Source organism: Brienomyrus brachyistius, chromosome 3, assembly GCF_023856365.1.
Source record: "Brienomyrus brachyistius isolate T26 chromosome 3, BBRACH_0.4, whole genome shotgun sequence".
NCBI classification, from domain to species: domain Eukaryota; kingdom Metazoa; phylum Chordata; class Actinopteri; order Osteoglossiformes; family Mormyridae; genus Brienomyrus; species Brienomyrus brachyistius.
Genome location: NC_064535.1, coordinates 32,704,160 through 32,722,589, shown reverse-complemented (window position 1 = coordinate 32,722,589; position 18,430 = coordinate 32,704,160). Strand labels below are relative to the sequence as shown.

Below are 18,430 nucleotides of genomic sequence, written 5' to 3'. Positions count from 1 at the left end.
AATATACTTATTATTAAACTTATATATACTTGATATACCTAAAGGTATTACAGCTGGAAAACTGAATATAAAGCTAACTATACTGCGGTGTCACAGTTAAGGTTTAAACTCAAACCCGATTTCTGGAGTAATTCGGTAGCCTATAGATCAGCATACCCCGACATAAATCATCAAGTAAGAATACCAGGGGGATATACCTGAAAGTGGTTTTAGATTTAAACCTTAATTATGACTCTGCAGAAAAGTCAGCTTTATATTCAGTTACAGTCGGTTCCTGTGGTAGCACTACCATAGAAGTTCGAGTTCATGAAAAAGTTTCCTGTTGTGATAAAGCGCACAAGGCACAAATGTACCTTTTAAGGTATAGAAATGGACTCTGGGGAAAATTTTACCAGTAAGGGTATCAATAGGCACTTTTTGAGAACATGGTCCCAGTCCATGGACTGTCTTGACCTGGTACTTCTGTAGCTCCTGGCCACTTTCATGTGTCGCTTTCACATTGCACAACAGGAACTGGGACATTTATGCTAAATATGCATGGGAGACGCAAAAAATGTTCACAGGTTAAACTTCACGTTTAATTTTAAACGAAACCACACCGCCACATAATGAAAAAAGAAGTAATTTGGTTAGTTATTTGTTACTTATTGGGGGGATCAATTGTGATCAAAATGAGACACAGCCTTTTATTTATATTTTACTTATATGTTCATGATTCTTAATTAATCTGGCCAGCAGATCAATCTCTGTCCTGCTAATAAGCACTGGCGAGTTTCATCATGGGCACTGGCGATATTGGACAAAAGTACAGTGGATATCGATCGAGGTTTCTAATGCAGAAAAAAGTATTAATATGTATTAATTGATGCATTAAATATAATTGGGATACAAAAATAATACTATCTGCTCAATTTATGCTCACTACATCTCTTTTCCTGCACTTCTGTGTAACATCCAAGTTAGCACTGGTGCTTGTGATCAACCAATTAGCAAGTTATTGCAGCAAGCATGTCCCCAGTAGTTTGTCCTCAAATAAAAAGTACCTAGTCTAGAGTAGGTACGAAAAAAGGGTTCTGGAACTGCCTCCAAGAAACTACAATGGTGCCGAGTTCGTACTTAGTACAAAAGTTCCTGGTTCAAAAAAAAAGGTTTTGGTTCCAGAAAAAAATGCGGTGTTGTGAAACTGCCTAAAGTTGTTTGTACCTCGGGGAACAAAAATGTACCATGGATGTACCCCGTTTTTCTGACAGTGTAGCACAAGCTACAATGGTGATGTATCCTGCTAAGAAGTATAAAAGCATTGCAATATCGGAAAGTAAGAGTAAACTCTACTTCGACTACCTGTCCAAAGATTTTGCATACCAGGGGTTTTTACCACTTTTCCATTTATTTTATAAACTGCAGATTTTTTATTCTTGTTAAGCATTGGGAAGTTGAATTAACAAGTATAAATGAAAACAAAAAGGCAAATAAAACAAGTTTCCTTTATAACATGGAAAAAATATGTGCTGACAGTGCATGCCTGACAACCTTTTTACTGATTGTGTGGTAATGCAATAGTCCAGGGGTGGCCAATCATATCTGCAAAGGGCCGCTGTGTGTGCAGGTTTTCATTGCAACTCCCTAATTATATTACTAATTAGAGGACTGATTGGCTGTAAAGTCTTCACACCTGGGTTTGAACAGCTGACCTAAAAGTTATCCCAAAAACCTGCATACACACCGGCCCTTTGCGGATAAGATTGGCCACCCCTGGCATAGTCAAATTTTAGGCTGTCTTTTAACTTTAAATGTACTATTTCACTGATTCATCCCATGAAACAGAGCAGCATTTAATGTTCCATTGTAGAAAGAATGCCGCAAATTTTCTTTGCTATTATAATGTTGCATTCCATTTGAACTCGCAACTTATAAATTCCAAGTTCTTAGTTGGAAATTTTAAGATGGCTGTGCCATTTATTAACATAAGTTAAAGCAGCAGTTTTATACTGTTTATTAGCACTTACTTCATATTTGTGGCTCATTATATTGGACATCCACACAGTACTGTCCATCCGCTATCTGTGGACATGTTGCTACGGTGTTTTTATGTGCAAAATACTGTGGTATGTGTTGTTATCCACTGATATTGCAAAAAATGGTTAACAAATAACTGGAGCTCATTTCATTAATCAGGTTCTTAAGCAAACACTTGTTGCAATTAAGGTAGTCTAGGCTAAATGTAAGTGAATGAATTAAAGGCCATTTAAATTGGGGTTAATTAAACCTGAAAAGTTATCTGGGTAAGTGAGAAATCTTGCTTTTTGAAACTGATCCCTGGTATTGCTAAATGGCTTTCTGACTTGCTGTACTGGAACGATGTTAACTCGTGTGTGACATCATTCCCAGTTCCAAGTTCCGACTGAAGGTAAATGGAACACCACATAAGTACCAGAGGAGGTTACTTTTATAAATAAAAGATATGAAATTGTCTTGCTAATAAAGGTACTCAAATGGTGAACATACTTTAAAGTTATATTTTTGGTAAATGTTAAGTGAGTAATATGTAAATGTAGAAAATCTCAGTGTGTGCAAAAACTTTTGACTGATACTATAGCCTCATCTCAGTTATCTAGCTAAGCAAGAAATTTGCCTTCATGATACAGACCCCTGGTCTGAATTTCCTGACAGATCTGGTCAGGTCAGGTTGGGGAACATGCTCTGATGCAGTGCGTTTCTGCACCCACCACATGACGAAGCACCTCAGGATCCCAGCTGGCAACCCCCCCAGGCAGACACGGTCCAGTCCCACCCTCCGGAAATGGCCATCCATCTGCCGCAGCCAGGTGTTATGTGGGCATCCTCAGCAATGAGGATCCTGTGAGCCGGATCACCCTCAGGGAAACACACAACATGGCCAAAGTACTGTAACTGACGCTCCCTTACAATGCAGGTAATGTGCCTCATTTGGGACTTCTCTAGCAACTGCTCGTTCGACACAAAGCCAAACCAACAGTACCCAAGGATTCTCTGAAGAGACACAGTATTAAAGGAGTCCAGTATTCATCTCGGTGCACTGGATAAAGTCCATGTCTCACAGCCATACAGCAAGACAAGAGCTCACCACGACTCTAAAGACTTGGACCTTTGCCCACTTGCAAAGATATCAGGAGTGGCACACACCACTTTTCAGAGACCTTATGACCATCTATGCTCTCCCGATCCATCTACTGACTTCATACAAAGAGTCACCAGAGGTAAGTGACTCTCTCAACGAGGTCAACATTTTTCCCACAGGCAGACACACTACTGGTGGCTGTGACTGAGAAGTCATTAAAGGCCTGGTCCTTGGTTTTTATCCAGGACACTTACAATCCAAGACACTCAGACTCCTCGTTCAGTCTCTCGAGAGCGCCAGTCAGAGCCTCCATTGACTCTGCAAACATCACATCATCGTTGGAAATGTCAAAATCAGTAAATCTTTCTTCACCAACAGATGCCCCACAGCTGCTGAACCCCACAACCCTGCCCAACACCCAGTCCATGCAAGCACTGAACAACATCCCTGGCAAACCTCAGAATCTACTGGGAAGATCCTCCCTCCACTCTGCACAGTACCAGTGTACAGGCTAGCCATGACGTCCACCAACTTTGGGGGCATCCTGCGAAGTTTCAGCTTGTCCCACAAAGCAGCTCAATCAACTGAGTCAAACGTTTTATGAAAATCGACAAAGGCTGCAAAAACCTCTGCCCATATTCACGCTTACGCTCATTGAAAATCCTCAGTGCCAGCATGTGGTCGATGGTAGACTTCTTAGGCATAAAACCGGACTGCTCTGGTCACTGGAAGGTGAGCAAGTGATCATGGGATAATAGGAGTTGCCACCAAGTCGTGTGCTGTGTCCCCTCTCCATAATATGCAGGGTGAGACATCTCCTTTTGGGAACACTGGCAACACCAGCACAACCCTCAGCAACCTTCAGGGTCTTATCACAGAAGGTCTCCCACATCATATTAGAGTCAACAGTCACACCCAAGTCTACAAGTTCCTCATAAAAACTGCATGCAAACTCATCAGAAGCAGCCTGATCTTAGAGTCTGGCTAAGTCCAGCCTCATTCTAGTAGGTAGTAGCCTACGGGACCTAAGCTGAATCTTTAGATTAGCAACAACAAGTATGTGATCACAATTCACAAACTGCGCACTTCTGCAGTTCTGCAGGAGCCTCTAGTGTCTGCCTACGAGGATGTGAGCACCACCAGTATTGGAGTACCAAGTACAACATTGCGGCTCAGGGCGTTCGAACCAGGATCCAGCGATTTGCAGCCCCTGACCTTTTACAAAGTCAAGGAACATGGAGCCAGTCTTAACCCGGTCTCCAGACCCATGGGGACCGACACAATTCTCATAGCCAACCCTGTCAGTGCCAATGGTTGCACTTAAATCACCCATGACCAGAGCAGGTGTCACCTCACGGGCACTTATCAGCCACCGAGCGAAGTTGTGAGTAAAAGGTCTCCTCAGCATGATATCACCATGGTTGGAGTATACACTGAGACAACAGACAAACACCCAAGGAGTGCCTTAGCCTGAGCCTCATAATGCGCTCATTGAAAGAAGTGACATCAGACACCATTGGGAGGAGCTGATCTTTCACAGCAACAGCTACTCCCTGAGTATGACAGCCATCAGAGTGACCAGACCAAAAGTAGGTGTATCCACCTGCAGAATTCTGGTCACTCTCCGATCTGTGTACCTCAGAGAGTGTCACCACTGAAATGCGCAGTATATGAAGCTCCCCCGACAGCAGAGGAAGACAAGCTGGAGAGACAAGATGTTCTATACGCCTACCTAGATGGGCCACCTCAAACTGAAACCCAAGTTCCGCCATGCTGCAGGTAATCTCTCCGCACTACACCAGCTCCAATCCCCAACAGGCCCAATCCTATTAGCTCTCCGACGATTACGTCTCTTCCGGGGATAAGGCTCCTGAAAGCTTTCCCTTATCCTCTCCATGATGCATGAAGCCTTCCTGTGGGTGGCTGCAGCAGAGCAACTCCATCAAAGAGTCGAAAGGTGACATGCCTGTTTGGACCTAGCTGCCGTGAAGTTTTTTATGGTGGATGGAGAGCCAACCCTGCCACTAACCCCTAAAATTTTTCCCTGCAAATGGGAGGACTGTTTGCAGAGCTGGATGCAGTTTAATGTCATACGCAGAACTCATTTCCTAACAAAAGCACAATGCCACAATGAGACTAACTTTCAGAGGTTGTTTCTACTTTGCTCTGTTTATATACCCACTTGGACAATGTCATCTTAAATGAGTTATCATGTTGGATGTATTTCCAGCAACATATCAGAGTTTGGTATAACAGCTGACAGACACATTTAGTCTTATCCACTACCTGCTCTCCAGTGTTGGTGTAATTTATTGAGAAAATAAAAGGCTCCTAAACTACTGATTTTGAGTGATATGGAAAGATCTCTGAGCTCTCAAGCACACGTGGATGATCAGGGGGCAGGCACACACAAGGTCATGACAATTTAACATGGATAATGGAAATTTAACATGGAAACTGGAAATTACAGATGAGCATCCTTGCAAATTGAAATTCAAAATAACATGCAGAACTGCACTGTTAAAAGCTTCTCTGAGAATCTTTTAAAAATTTGTTTCTTGATTAAAAGTGAGCAAAGTCTATGTAGCATATTTACCGAACAGTACATGTGTCTTACCTGAGCAGATGACTCCAGCGTCTTCGACATGATCACAGTAATTAAGTCCCCATCCATCATGTCCACAGTCCTTCAGTGTCGACTCTGACCCCCCACAGGTCATGTAATTCATCCAGATCCTCCCTGTTCCTTCTCCAAAGTGAGCATCCCCTGGTGCTTCTGAAGAATCTCCACAGAACATCTGTCTACACACCACTGCAGCATCCTCCATATCCCAGCCAACACCACAAACTGTGCCCCACTGTCCTTCATGAAGAACCTCCACTCTGCCAGCACAGGGACTGTCACCATCCACCAGCCTCACGTCACTGGCTGCAAGCACAGGGCAAGTGATCTTAGTGAAGATTATTTTTTGTTTTATTACAAGAAAGTACTATTTTTATAAAATAAAACCTAATCTAAGTAAAAAATTTCTCTATGATATTTTATCTGTGTGTAAAATTATTTGCAGCAATCATCAAATATACCCATGACCTGAGCATTAGAACACCTAGTATGTCTAATCAATACCTCACTGACTTATCTTAACTAATTAAAATAATCATTTGACTGAGTTTGTGATGAAATTTTACGGAGACAGAAACTTGCTCCATCCATCCATTTTCCAAACCGCTTATCCTATTGGGTCGCGGAGGGGTCCGGAGCCTATTCTGGAAGGAATGGGCACGAGGCAGGGAACGACCCAGGATGGGGGGCCAGCCCATCGCAGGGCACACCATTCACACACCATTCACACACCACTCACACACCACTCACACACCATTCATTCACACATGCACTCCTACGGGCAATTTAGCAATTCCAATTAGCCTCAGCATGTTTTTGGACTGTGGGGGGAAACTGGAGTACCTGGAGGAAACCCCACGACGACATGGGGAGAACATGCAAACTCCACACACATGTGACCCAGGCGGAGACTCGAACCCGGGTCCCAGAGGTGTGAGGCGACAGTGCTAACCACTGCACCACCATGCTATACTGTATAAAATATTATAATAAAATATTTCTCTTTCTTCTTCCTCAGCTCCCATTGTTTGCTACTGTCCGCGTCTTTTGATTTAGTAGTGCATTATAAAGTGTTGTGATTATATATTTACGTAATTATTTGCTGTAGGGTGCTTTGTGTATGTTACACTAACGTACTTCATGTCTTGTCTCATCATTATAACTATTGAGATGCGCCCAAATTGACTAGCATCTGGTGGTCCTGGTCCAAGGAGCCAAAACATTACAACCACTATGTGAAGGGTCATCATTATAGTCAGAAAACTTGGTCAGAGCATCTCCAAGATGGCAAGGCTTGGGTGATGTTCATGGTCAGCTGTGGAAAATACCTAGTTAGAGAGGTCCAAAGAGAGAAAAACCATGAACTGCCGACAAGATGTTGGGTGGCCAGGATTATTGAAGTGGAATGTGAAGTAAGGCTATCCTGTCTGATATAAACCAATTGGAGGGCTACTGTGTCACAAATAGCTGATAATTTTGATGATGATGGCCATCTGCCATTGCTCCACGGTCCTGTTCAAATGCTTACTTGCCCATTGTAGGCACTTTTGACTCTGGACAGGGGTCAGCACAGACACTTTTACTGGTCTACGGATACATAGCCCCATAGGTAACATGCCTCGATTGCAAGATTAAGCCCTTGTCAAAGTCAGAATTTTATCGCTCCCTGTTTAGTCTGCATTCATCATGTCGACTATGTTAGATTATTTTCTAATATATGCCAGACCTAGACACAGACCATTTTTACAAGATAGCTTGGTGTGTAGATGCGGATAGTTCTTGTGTTCTTGGTACAACAAACAGTATAATTTCCATTCTTTAATACAATTAATCTTATATTTAATAATAATGTTAAAAACATAAGAAGCTATTAACTAATGATTAACGTTGCAATAAAATTTGATATAGCTGATATTCATAGTTATTAATATGAAAATTAATTTACATTCACAGGTGATCTGAGCCACTTTATCATTACAGACACTCTCTCCCCAGTTAGAGGACGGGCACTGCCACAGTGTGGAGTCATGTGGGCGACATTTCAGGTTATCAAGCCAGTTCGGAGCTCCTTTCAGCCGAGTCCATGAGCTAGAAACAGTCCCACTCTTTCCACAGTTGAGATGTTGACATATCATACTGACTGTGTACGTGTCCATTTGATTGAAGCACACATTTCCCCAGGTGTCATTGTAGAAAACCTCCAACTGCCCAGAGCAGCCATCAGCCAGTCTGATCTCTTTATATTCTACAAGCAGTGTAAAGAAATAACTTAAAATAAGAGAACAATTATTTCTATTCTGACAGTAACAGTGAAATCTGATTAAACATTACATAATGTGGAGCTGTTAAATGTTGTATTTACAATTGGACTACAGCCAGAACATTTAGGGTTGATTATAGATTTCTTCCTTAAAATGAACAGTCTTGATAGTCATACCTGAACACATAACTCCTACATTTTCTTTATGGACACAGTCATTCTGTTCCCTCGGTGCTGAAGGACAGTCCCACAGAGACGTCTCATTCCCCTCACAGTCCACCTCATAGAGCCAGATGGGTCCTGTTCCTGGTCCAAAGAAGGTGGGCACTGGGTCACTGAGAGCCGTCCCACACTGGAGCTGTCTGCACACCACCTCAGCATCCTTCAGGTCCCAGGAGTCTCCACACACTGTCTCCCAGGAGCCCTGGTGGAGCACCTCCAGCCTCCCTGCACAGCCCCCGGCATCACCCACCAGCCTGATAGACCTGTGCTCTGGGAGGAGGAGGGACAGAGGGAGGTCATTTGTTTTTCTATTTCATCTGGTAAATGCACCATTCATTCATTCAATCATTCATTCTATCTATCTATCTATCTATCTATCTATCTATCTATCTATCTATCTATCTATCTATCTATCTATCTATCTATCTATCTATCTATCTATCTATCTGTCTATCTGTCTGTCTGTCTGTCTGTCTTGTACATGCACCATTCATTCATCCTTTTTGCCATCTGATATTAGTGATGTTCTTTACGATGTTTTTGACTTTATGTTAACTGTGATTTTCTTAAATGTGTAAATGTAACTATTCTGTACTTACTAGAACACTCTATGGACACCTGTGGACCAGAGCTGCAGCTCAGTCTCTGTGGATCACTGCAGTTCATCAGGTGAGATTCACTCCCAGAGCACTGATACCCTATCAGACACGCATCACTGTCTCCTGTCCCAGACAGGGAGGAGCTGTTCAGCCTCACTGCAGAGCCACAGCCCAGCTGCCTGCAAACTACAGAGGCCTCCCTGAAGCTCCAGGAGTCCATAAGAACTCTGCTCCAGGTCAGCTGGTAATAAACCTCCACCTGACCCTCACAGCCACTCTCTCCAGACAGTCTTACTGTCCCATTGAGAACTGAGAGAGATTTAGACCCTGTGTAAAGATCAGTCAGTCAGTTAATTTGTTATGTCATGTTTAACTTGATGTTTGCTTGATTCCACCCAGAATGGAAACTTAAACATCTCCGGATCAAATTCAGGTTTAAATTGAAGTTTACCCGATTCCATCATTCTATCTTGTATGCAATAACATTTAATTTCTAGATACAGTAAATTGTGATTTTAATGTGTTGAACGTTCATTGGAAAGAAAGTGGATATTGAGGCTGTAACCTTCTCTAAGGTCCCAAACACTCAATTATAAAAGCAGAAAAAAGGAAATAAATATCACACAGTTTTTACTGCCTTGTCTGAACATGTCTCAGGTGAAGTTGTGACCACAACAGCTCTCACCATCACAGATAAGTCCTGCATCCCGTCCATGAGAGCATGCAGCTCGACTCCATGAGGACACAGCACACTGGGAGAGGTGTGTCTCATTCCCCTGGCACTCAAACACATCAGTCCAGATGCGGCCCCTCCCCTCTCCAAACCAGGCCTGTCCTGGCACTGCCACAGCGCTCCCACACTGCAGCTGCCGACAGAGGACACTGGCTGCTCTCATATCCCAGGATACATCACACACTGTCCCCCACTCACTGAGGTACTGCAGCTCCACCCTCCCGGAGCAGGAGTCAGGGCCGCCCACCAGCCTGGAGTCTGTGTACCCTGTAAACAACGCAGGGGGTTAGAGCCTGTTTATCTTAAGTTCCTTCAGTCAAGTGGATATATTCAATCAAAGTATTTAAACATCATGGTTGAACTTTGCCCATTTACTGTGTTAATGTGTAATTTATATTTACTAATTTACAAGCCATTCATATCTTTTCTGACATGTAGCCATGTTGTTCTTACCTGAACACACCAGTCCCACATCATTATCATGGGAGCAGTTCTCTGTCTTTGAGGGTGATTTTGGGCAGAAGTAAACATGAGATTCATTCCCTCTACACTGGATCTCCTCTCTCCACACCTGGTTGCCCCCCTTCCTAAACGCAGCCCCCCCCAGCACCTCCACAGGGATCCCACAGCCCAGCTGCCGACAAACAACCCCTGCATCCTGCAGGTCAAAGTCAGCATCACACACTGTGCCCCAGGTATCTCCATGCTTCATCTCTACTCTCCCAGCACACTGGTGTGCACCTTGCACCAGCCTGACCTCTCGATGTTCTGCAAATTTAAGGATAAATAAGCATTTAATACAATCAGGTGTCTGTCTTTCCTCCTGCCGCTGGCAGTGTTCTGCTCTTCTTTCACTGATGTACATCTGCCGTTTTGTCAGTCTGTTCCGCTGCAGTTGTTGATGAATGTTTGATAAGTGTTTTGAGACAGGAGTCCTGGGGACTCATTTATAAAGGCCTCAGACAAACAATATAACCATGACACATACGTACGCATATTTATACTAAAATTGTTGGATTTCTAAAGGCAGAAGGGAAACAAAACAAATCCTGAAAAAGTTTGCACATTATGCAGTCTTACAAATGAAACAAAAATGACTGACATCTAGAGGTCAGACAGAAATGTGTATCTCAGTTGCATTTAGATTTAGTTTTAGCACTTGGCAAGATGGGCGTTAATAAATACATAAACACTTTATTGTGTTTAATATACAACTGTCATTCAATATTTGTTAATGAATGAATTTATATACATGCAATATATTCACTGCATGGAACCTTAGTCAGACGTACGGACTTAAAAGTCAAAGTAAATATAGGCACCATCACTTGTGCACTCATATGTGCAGTCACCCCTATGTGGTTTTGCTGTTTCGGTAATTATTTGCGAGTTGGCCATGAATAATTAAACCAGAATGTTTTTGGAGCTTGCTGAAAGATGGCAGAAACTCACAGATGACGTGTAAGCCAAAAACAATTCTGAAATGATTTGGATCACATACAATCACATAATACGGTATTTAAATATTTGGGATACGTAGGCCTTGGCGGCATGGTGGTGCAGTGGTTAGCACTGTTGCCTCACACCTCTGGGACCCGGGTTCGAGTCTCTGCCTGGGTCACATGTGTGTGGAGTTTGCATGTTCTCCCCATGTCATCGTGGGGTTTCTTCCAGGTACTCCGGTTTCCCCCCACAGTCCGAAAACATGCTGAGGTTAATTGGGGTTACTAAATTGCCCATAGGTGTGCATGTGTGAATGAATGGTGTGTGAGTGTGCCCAGCGATGGGCTGCCCCCCCATCCTGTGTTGTGCCCATTGCTTCCGGCATAGGCTCCGGACCCCCCGCTACCCAGTAGGATAAGTGGTTTGGAAAATGGATGGATGGATGGATGGGATACATAGGGCTACTACTTGTTAATGTAAGAGTATTTTTAATAAGCTATTAAAAGTTTTGTCTTGGTTACGCCACACATCTTTGCCTTGGCTACCAACCTCATTCACGTTAGCTGTCTTTGTGACCGTAAGTTTAAAACTTTTCAGTGCTGTAAATTGTGCATTTGGTTCAAACCATAATGTTTCAATACAGTAATATTGTACAGTAGTAACTTTGTACTGTAATGTCTGGCAGACCAACACATGGCAATGCTTGTTTTAAGGTGGAACACCACCCTTTTATTAAGTCTCTAAAAGAACTAATACAGACACCAAACAACCTTCAACAGCACAAAATGGCAAAACGCTTACTGATTCAAGTCCTTGTGCTAATTACCACGGCGCCCTTGAGCTGAATCATTTGTGGTGGAAGAGGGAAAGAACTAAGCTACACAGGGCTCCGCCCCCCCAGGACTGCAGTTTGACAGCCCTTGGGCCTGTACTACGAAGCGGGGGTAATGGCTTATCGGGGTAACTAGCCGGATTTAAGGTAGTCTGGGCAAAATGTAAGTGAACGAATATGAAGTCCATTTAAACTGTGGTACCTTAAATCCGACAAGTTACCCCAATAAGCCAGTAACCCTGCTTCGTGGCACAGGTCACTGATCTAAAGTATGCCCCTGTATGTAATGGGTTACTGCTGTATGCACTGGGTGCACTATGTTTTGGAGTCATTAATTAAAATGCAACATTTAATGAAAAATGTAGAAGTTACTGTGAGAAATGTGAAATTCCATAGTCATGAAGACAGCTAACATGTGAATGAGCTTGGTTACTAGAACAAAGACTCATGGCATACCCAATCCATCCATCCATTTTCTGTAATTGCTTTTCCTATTCAGGGTCGTGGCGGGTCTGGAGTCTATCCAGGAAGCTACAGGTGGAAGGTAGGGCGCAACCCAGGATGGGGCGCCAACCCATTGCAGGACGCGCCTTTCAATCAAACATGCAGACCTACGGGCAATTTGGTAACTCCAATTAACCTCAGCATGTTTGTGAACTGTGGGGGAAAACCAGAATACCCGGTGGAAACTCCATGACAACATGGGAAGAACATTCAAACTGTACACACATGGAATCCTGGTGGAAACTCAAAACCTGGTCCCAGAGGTGTGAGGCAACAATGCTAACCACTGCACCACCATGCCGCCCCATGTACCCAATATATGACTTTCAGTATTAAAGATGTAGTATGTATTTACACTAACAAATATTATGTATCACTAATATATTTATATTTTACAATTTTATGCGATCCAAATAATTTTCAGTATCATTTAAGAAACAAAAAATTGCAGATTGCATTTCCTATTGGTTTCCCATAACTGACTTTAGCGTTTATTTATCTGACTAGTAACTGGGCAAGGGGGTGAACCTCAGCCTTGTACCCTATGCTGAAACTTTGTGGAATGTCGATTTCTTTGGATAGAGATAAAGTTTTGTATGTTATTTTATCAATATTTCCGCAACCTTCACAGTCATCAGTGCCACCAACCCCCCCACCAACAAACTTCTCTGCCTAAGTTCATCGAGTCTCGGATCGTGCTCTACGTGGGAGCTAAGAAGATGTCGCCTAATGGGTTAACCCGCATTGCATCTAAACTGACATTCGACAGTGAAAGTTTCTCTGAGATACTTTAATATCTGTTTTTTATTAAGAATATATTAAGTAAACAGTGCAGTGAACAGTATCTAGTGAACAGTATGTGTCCTACCTGAGCAGACGACTCCAGCATCCTCATGATGACCACAGTCATTAACTCCCCATCCATTATGTCCACAGTCCTTCAGTGTCAACTCTGATCCATTACAGGCCACGTCATCCATCCAGATCCTCCCTGTTCCTGCTCCAAAGCGAGCTTCCCCTAGTGCTGCTACAGCATCTCCACATAACATCTGTCTACACACCACTGCAGCATCTTCCATACCCCACTCATCACCACACACTGTACCCCACTGTCCTTCATGAAGAACCTCCACTCTGCCAGCACAAGGACTGTCACCAACCACCAGCCTCACATCACTCTCTAGAAATACAGGACATGAGACCTTAGTGAAAGCATTTTATGTTTCATTACAACAGTGTTATTTTTTTCATAAAACTGGTAAAAGTTTAAATATATTACCAGTTGCACATAATTTTTTTTATGAAAAAAACTTAATGTTTCCATCCATCCATCTCCTACACCCAGTTGTGCTATGCAGGGCTACATATCATTCACACACGACAACTTTAACCCCAACCCAGCCCTAACCTTAACCAAACAAAATACGCAACTTTTGGCATGTTTTGTGTTTTGATTGCAGTCACAGATATTTATACAATTATAACCTCTTGTGTGGACTGAAAAAATGGTCTCCACAATGTAAAAACATTTCCACCGTTTATGTAATTATTAGTAATCTTGTATTTGATAACAATATAAAATTAAAAAAAAGAAAACATAAGTTATTAACCAGTGATCAGCGATACAAGGATACAACAGATATTGTTGATATTCAAATGTAATAATACGAAAATTGATTTACTTTCACAGGTGATCTGAGCCACTTCACCTTCCTCACATCTATTGTCTCCCCAGTTAGAGGACGGGCACTGCCACGGTGTGGAGTCATGTGGGCGACATTTCAGGTTATCAAGCCAGTTCGGAGCTCCTTTCAGCCGAGACCATGACTTAGAAACAGTCCCACTCTTTCCACAGTTGAGATGTTGACATATCAGACTGACTGTGGTTGAGTTCATTTGATTGAAGCACACATTTCCCCAGGTGCCATTGTAGAAAACCTCCAACTGCCCAGAGCAGCCATCAGCCAGCCTGATTTGTTTGTATTCTATAAGACATGGAGAAATAACAAACGTCAGCTTATTAAAAAGTACAGAATATTGAAACACCATATAAAACATAGGTTACAAAACACTAAAGGAAGAGGACAAAAACACTACTTTTTGGTTACTTCAGAAGTATTAAAAATGCCATTAAAGTATATAAAACATTTTTGATTTTCCTCTCATGTTTGTGAAATAAAAGAATAAGACTAAACAAAATCAGTAAGATAATATTTTTCTAGGGCTGTATTCGAATTTTGTCAGAAATTAGATTTGGCTGTTCATTACGAATATTGGACTATTAAGGTTTGTGTTTTGTTGAGTATCCAGCAATTAGAAAATCCATTGACATAAGTTTCAGTGATCATTTTGACTACATACTGCAGCTCTAAGTGCAACTTGAGCGCTATGACACTTGCTTCTGTTTTGTTCTTTCTTTCATAGCATTATGGAATCGTCAGATTAATGAATTAGGCAACAGACTTAAATCAAGCTCTTTTGGCCTATTTTTTTTTTTTGTGAAACATGTACACTTTGTGTGCCCTCCCCAAGCGCACATAATCATGACGACTTGTGCTGCAAAATACTACAGGGCAACGCACAACCACCAGTTAACTACTTTGAAATTAAATTTCTGGTTACGTGTGCAATTGTGGTTCTATGACTGAGCAGAAGACTGCCAGGGCAGTGCTGAACGCACTAGTGGAATTCTACTTGCAAATGCACTTCATCGAGAATCGAATTACAAAGCTGTCATCTAGTGACCTATGACGTGTCCCGGCATATATAAGCCCAGCATATACGTCATTTCGGTCTCATGGCCATTCTCAGGCATTCTGAGTGAGCAAAGACCCAGGATGACCAGCGTAAGCAGGTCACCTATGACCAGCCTGCCTGCGACATCACAAGCATACTGTGTGCTAGAGAGGGGCAGACGTACAGTCTCACAAAGTGCCTCATCAGGAGACACAATAAGTAAGGCAAGGCTTAGTTGGATGGATAGCATGCCAGCCAGGCCAACTGTGTCTCTGGGTCCTGCATCGCTACGATTGCACGGGACACCTGATCCAGATGGACTGCTTTTGCAGCGGCCTCCAACACAGCAGACATAATGGAGATGAAATCATGACACTGTGGTATTAAAAGGTTCATCTAACTGCAGATGTGCAAGCATCGCTTTCAGCATGGTCTCCACAGCCTCCCGGAGCTACTCCACACCAATGCAATCCGGCCATTGGGTTAGGGCATGTAAGGCACCTAGCCGAGCTCAGTTCGTAAGAGACATCATTTGGAGTAAAAAAGGAAAAAGAAAAAAATCTGTGCACTAAGTGTTAAGCTCTGGTAACCAGAACAGTAAGGATTCCCGCGCACTCATGCTGACAACAAGAACGAGGCTAGTCAACATGTGCGGTGACAATCTCGCAAGCAACTAGACAGTTTGTAACCAATAGATGTTCAAGATTTGCTAAGTGAACCAAATATTCAAGAAAGTTTCCCAAGTTGAGAGAAATTCTCTTCAGCCACGAATTGCACGGCATCGTCGCACTGAATAATACCGTAAATACAATCCCAAAGAAGCGACAATGAAAAAGGGACCAAAATGACATGTACGCTGAGCTTATATATGCTGCGGCATGTCATAGGTCAGCAGGTGACAACTTTGTAATTCAATTCCGATAAAGTGTTGACGTAAATATAATTCCACTTGTGCTTTTCACACTGCCTTGGTAGTCTGGAGGGAAGGAGAATCATCATTTTGACAAGTTAACCAGTGTTGCCAGGTCTGCGGCTGCCAAATCTCACGCATCTGGTGTCACACTCACGCTTTCAGACTCACGTAAGCAATCTTACGGAAAATGTATATTATTCCATTATAAACCTAAAATTAACTTCACCAGAAACTTTGGGGTACTTTCCAAACTGTATAGACTGTTTACAAGATAATAAAACTGTTACATACATTGAAAAATCTCACTCCAGTCAGCTGAACAAGGTACTGTAGGCAACCTTGAGAAGACCACGTCCGTCTGCGTTAAGTTATTCTGTTTAACTGTGGTTTTAAACAATTGAATGTGATCAGCATGAAAAATATTGGTTTATTTCTTTGAGACACAGTATATGGGAATTTCTTATTGGGCTAGTGTCAGCTTCGCCATATTTTAAGCAGACTTTGGCCTGAAGATTTTTGCTGGACCTGACAACACTGATGTTAACTTCCGTGTGGCAAGACGCTAAAGATGGCCTAGTGCCAAACTGCGTCCATCATTGGACATGCTTCTAAATAATCAGTAGGCGAGTATGCGCTCCATAGTATGTTCTTGTCTTTACTATCCAAGCCTTTATTTGATTCGCACCCCAAGTTCCAGCTGAATTGAAGCTGAGTGTGCTTGCTCTCCTGTAGATGAACTAGTAATCACAGCTTTGCATATTGCATGCAGTTTCCGTAAATCATTAGTGGTGACCAATTCAAGAGTGTGTTCTTTTTAAGTGATTCTTTTCAGTGAGTCGGTTGAACCGGTTTTCAAATCTAAAAGAATCAAACTTAGCATTATTGCAGTACACATTAGACTTTAATGGTCTGAAAATATGAGAAATTAACATGTAATAACCTATTAAAATTTACTTACATTAGTTTTACTTACAGAGCCGCATGGTGGCTCTGGCTCACTCCCGACTCCAGTCGACACATTATTAAGTTCAATCTGCGTAGTTTGGCATTTTGCTGAGTTCGGTTCAAGTGGTCCCTCTGCTAAATTCGTGACACCCAAAACTCACCGAGTGACTGGCTCTAATTGTACCAAAAGTCTACTAGAGAATTAAGAGGACCAGTCAATAAATGTACCGATCCCGATAGTCCTTCCAACGCCATTTGTTGTATTGAATATGTTGTGGCTTTGATGTTGGTTTTTATCCTTTAATTAAAGCATTTTGGTTGATATGTTTCTTAAGGTACTCGAGATTTTGTCAGGCGTTTGCTGTTCGATATACATTTACAGGACTCTAAGACAGGGGAATGTCCAGGTCAGTCAAATATATTTATGATTCCCCTTATTTCTAATTCTGCATTTAAATATCATTCCTTTTGTAAGCTTCTGTCGTTTTTATCCTGCTATTGTAATGCACACCGACCGAAGCAGGTGAATGAATGAATGAATGACTGTTCGACTTTAAGAATCACATTCGACTCACGGGTTTCTGATTGAATATTTGAATCGTCGACTTTCAGGGAGCAGCCCTATCCATTACTGTCTGTACCTGAACACATAACTCCTACGCCTTTATGGACACAGTCATTCTGTTCCCTCGGTGCTGAAGGACAGTCCCACAGAGACGTCTCATTTCCCTCACAGTCCACCTCATTCAGCCAGATGGAACCAGTTCCTGGTCCAAAGAAGGTGGGCACTGGGTCACTGAGAGCCGTCCCACACTGGAGCTGTCTGCACACCACCTCAGCATCCTTCAGGTCCCAGGAGTCTCCACACACTGTCTCCCAGGAGCCCTGGTGGAGCACCTCCAGCCTCCCTGCACAGCCCCCAGCATCACCCATCAGCCTGATGGACCTGTGACCTGAGAAAGGAAGGAAAGGAGGGAGTAAATATCCCATTAAACATGAAATTTACATATTATTTCATGGTGCTAATTTCATTTAATTACTGTAGACAACATTTATGACATCAATAAAAAATGGTTATATATTTCTTTCTGTTGGCATCTTTTATACTCACTGGAACACTCTATGGACACCTGTGGACCAGAGCTGCAGCTCAGTCTCTGTGGATCACTGCAGTTCACCAGGTGAGATTCATTCCCAGAGCACTGATACCCTGTCAGACACGCATCACTGTCCCCTGTCCCAGACAGGGAGGAGCTGTTCAGCCTCACTGCAGAGCCACAGCCCAGCTGCCTGCAAACTACAGAGGCCTCCCTGAAGCTCCAGGAGTCCATGGGAACTCTGCTCCAGGTCAGCTGGTAGTAAACTTCCACCTGACCTTCACAGCCACTCTCTCCAGACAGTCGTACTGTCCCATTGAGGGCTGAGAGAGATTTAGACCCTGTGGATACATCAGTCACTGTCAATGTTTGTCAGATATACACATTAATAAATTCACTCATCTCTGGATTAAAGTCATGTTTATA

At 42.7% G+C, this 18,430-nt stretch overlaps 1 protein-coding gene and 1 long non-coding RNA gene across 3 annotated transcripts in view; one reads left to right on the top strand and one right to left on the bottom strand.

The window, feature by feature from the left end:
• Nucleotides 1-18,430, top strand: part of LOC125739153 (uncharacterized) — a 131,557-nt gene that overhangs the window by 99,700 nt on the left and 13,427 nt on the right. The window lies entirely within an intron of this gene.
• LOC125739140 (scavenger receptor cysteine-rich type 1 protein M130-like) overlaps nt 1-18,430 on the bottom strand; it is a 144,721-nt gene that overhangs the window by 115,978 nt on the left and 10,313 nt on the right. The window contains exons 4-5 of the mRNA XM_049008949.1: nt 18,019-18,345; nt 17,549-17,860 (exon numbers count right to left, since the gene is read on the bottom strand). Coding sequence (XP_048864906.1) covers nt 17,549-17,860; nt 18,019-18,345 — 639 coding nt within the window. The remainder of the gene's footprint in view (nt 1-17,548; nt 17,861-18,018; nt 18,346-18,430) is intronic.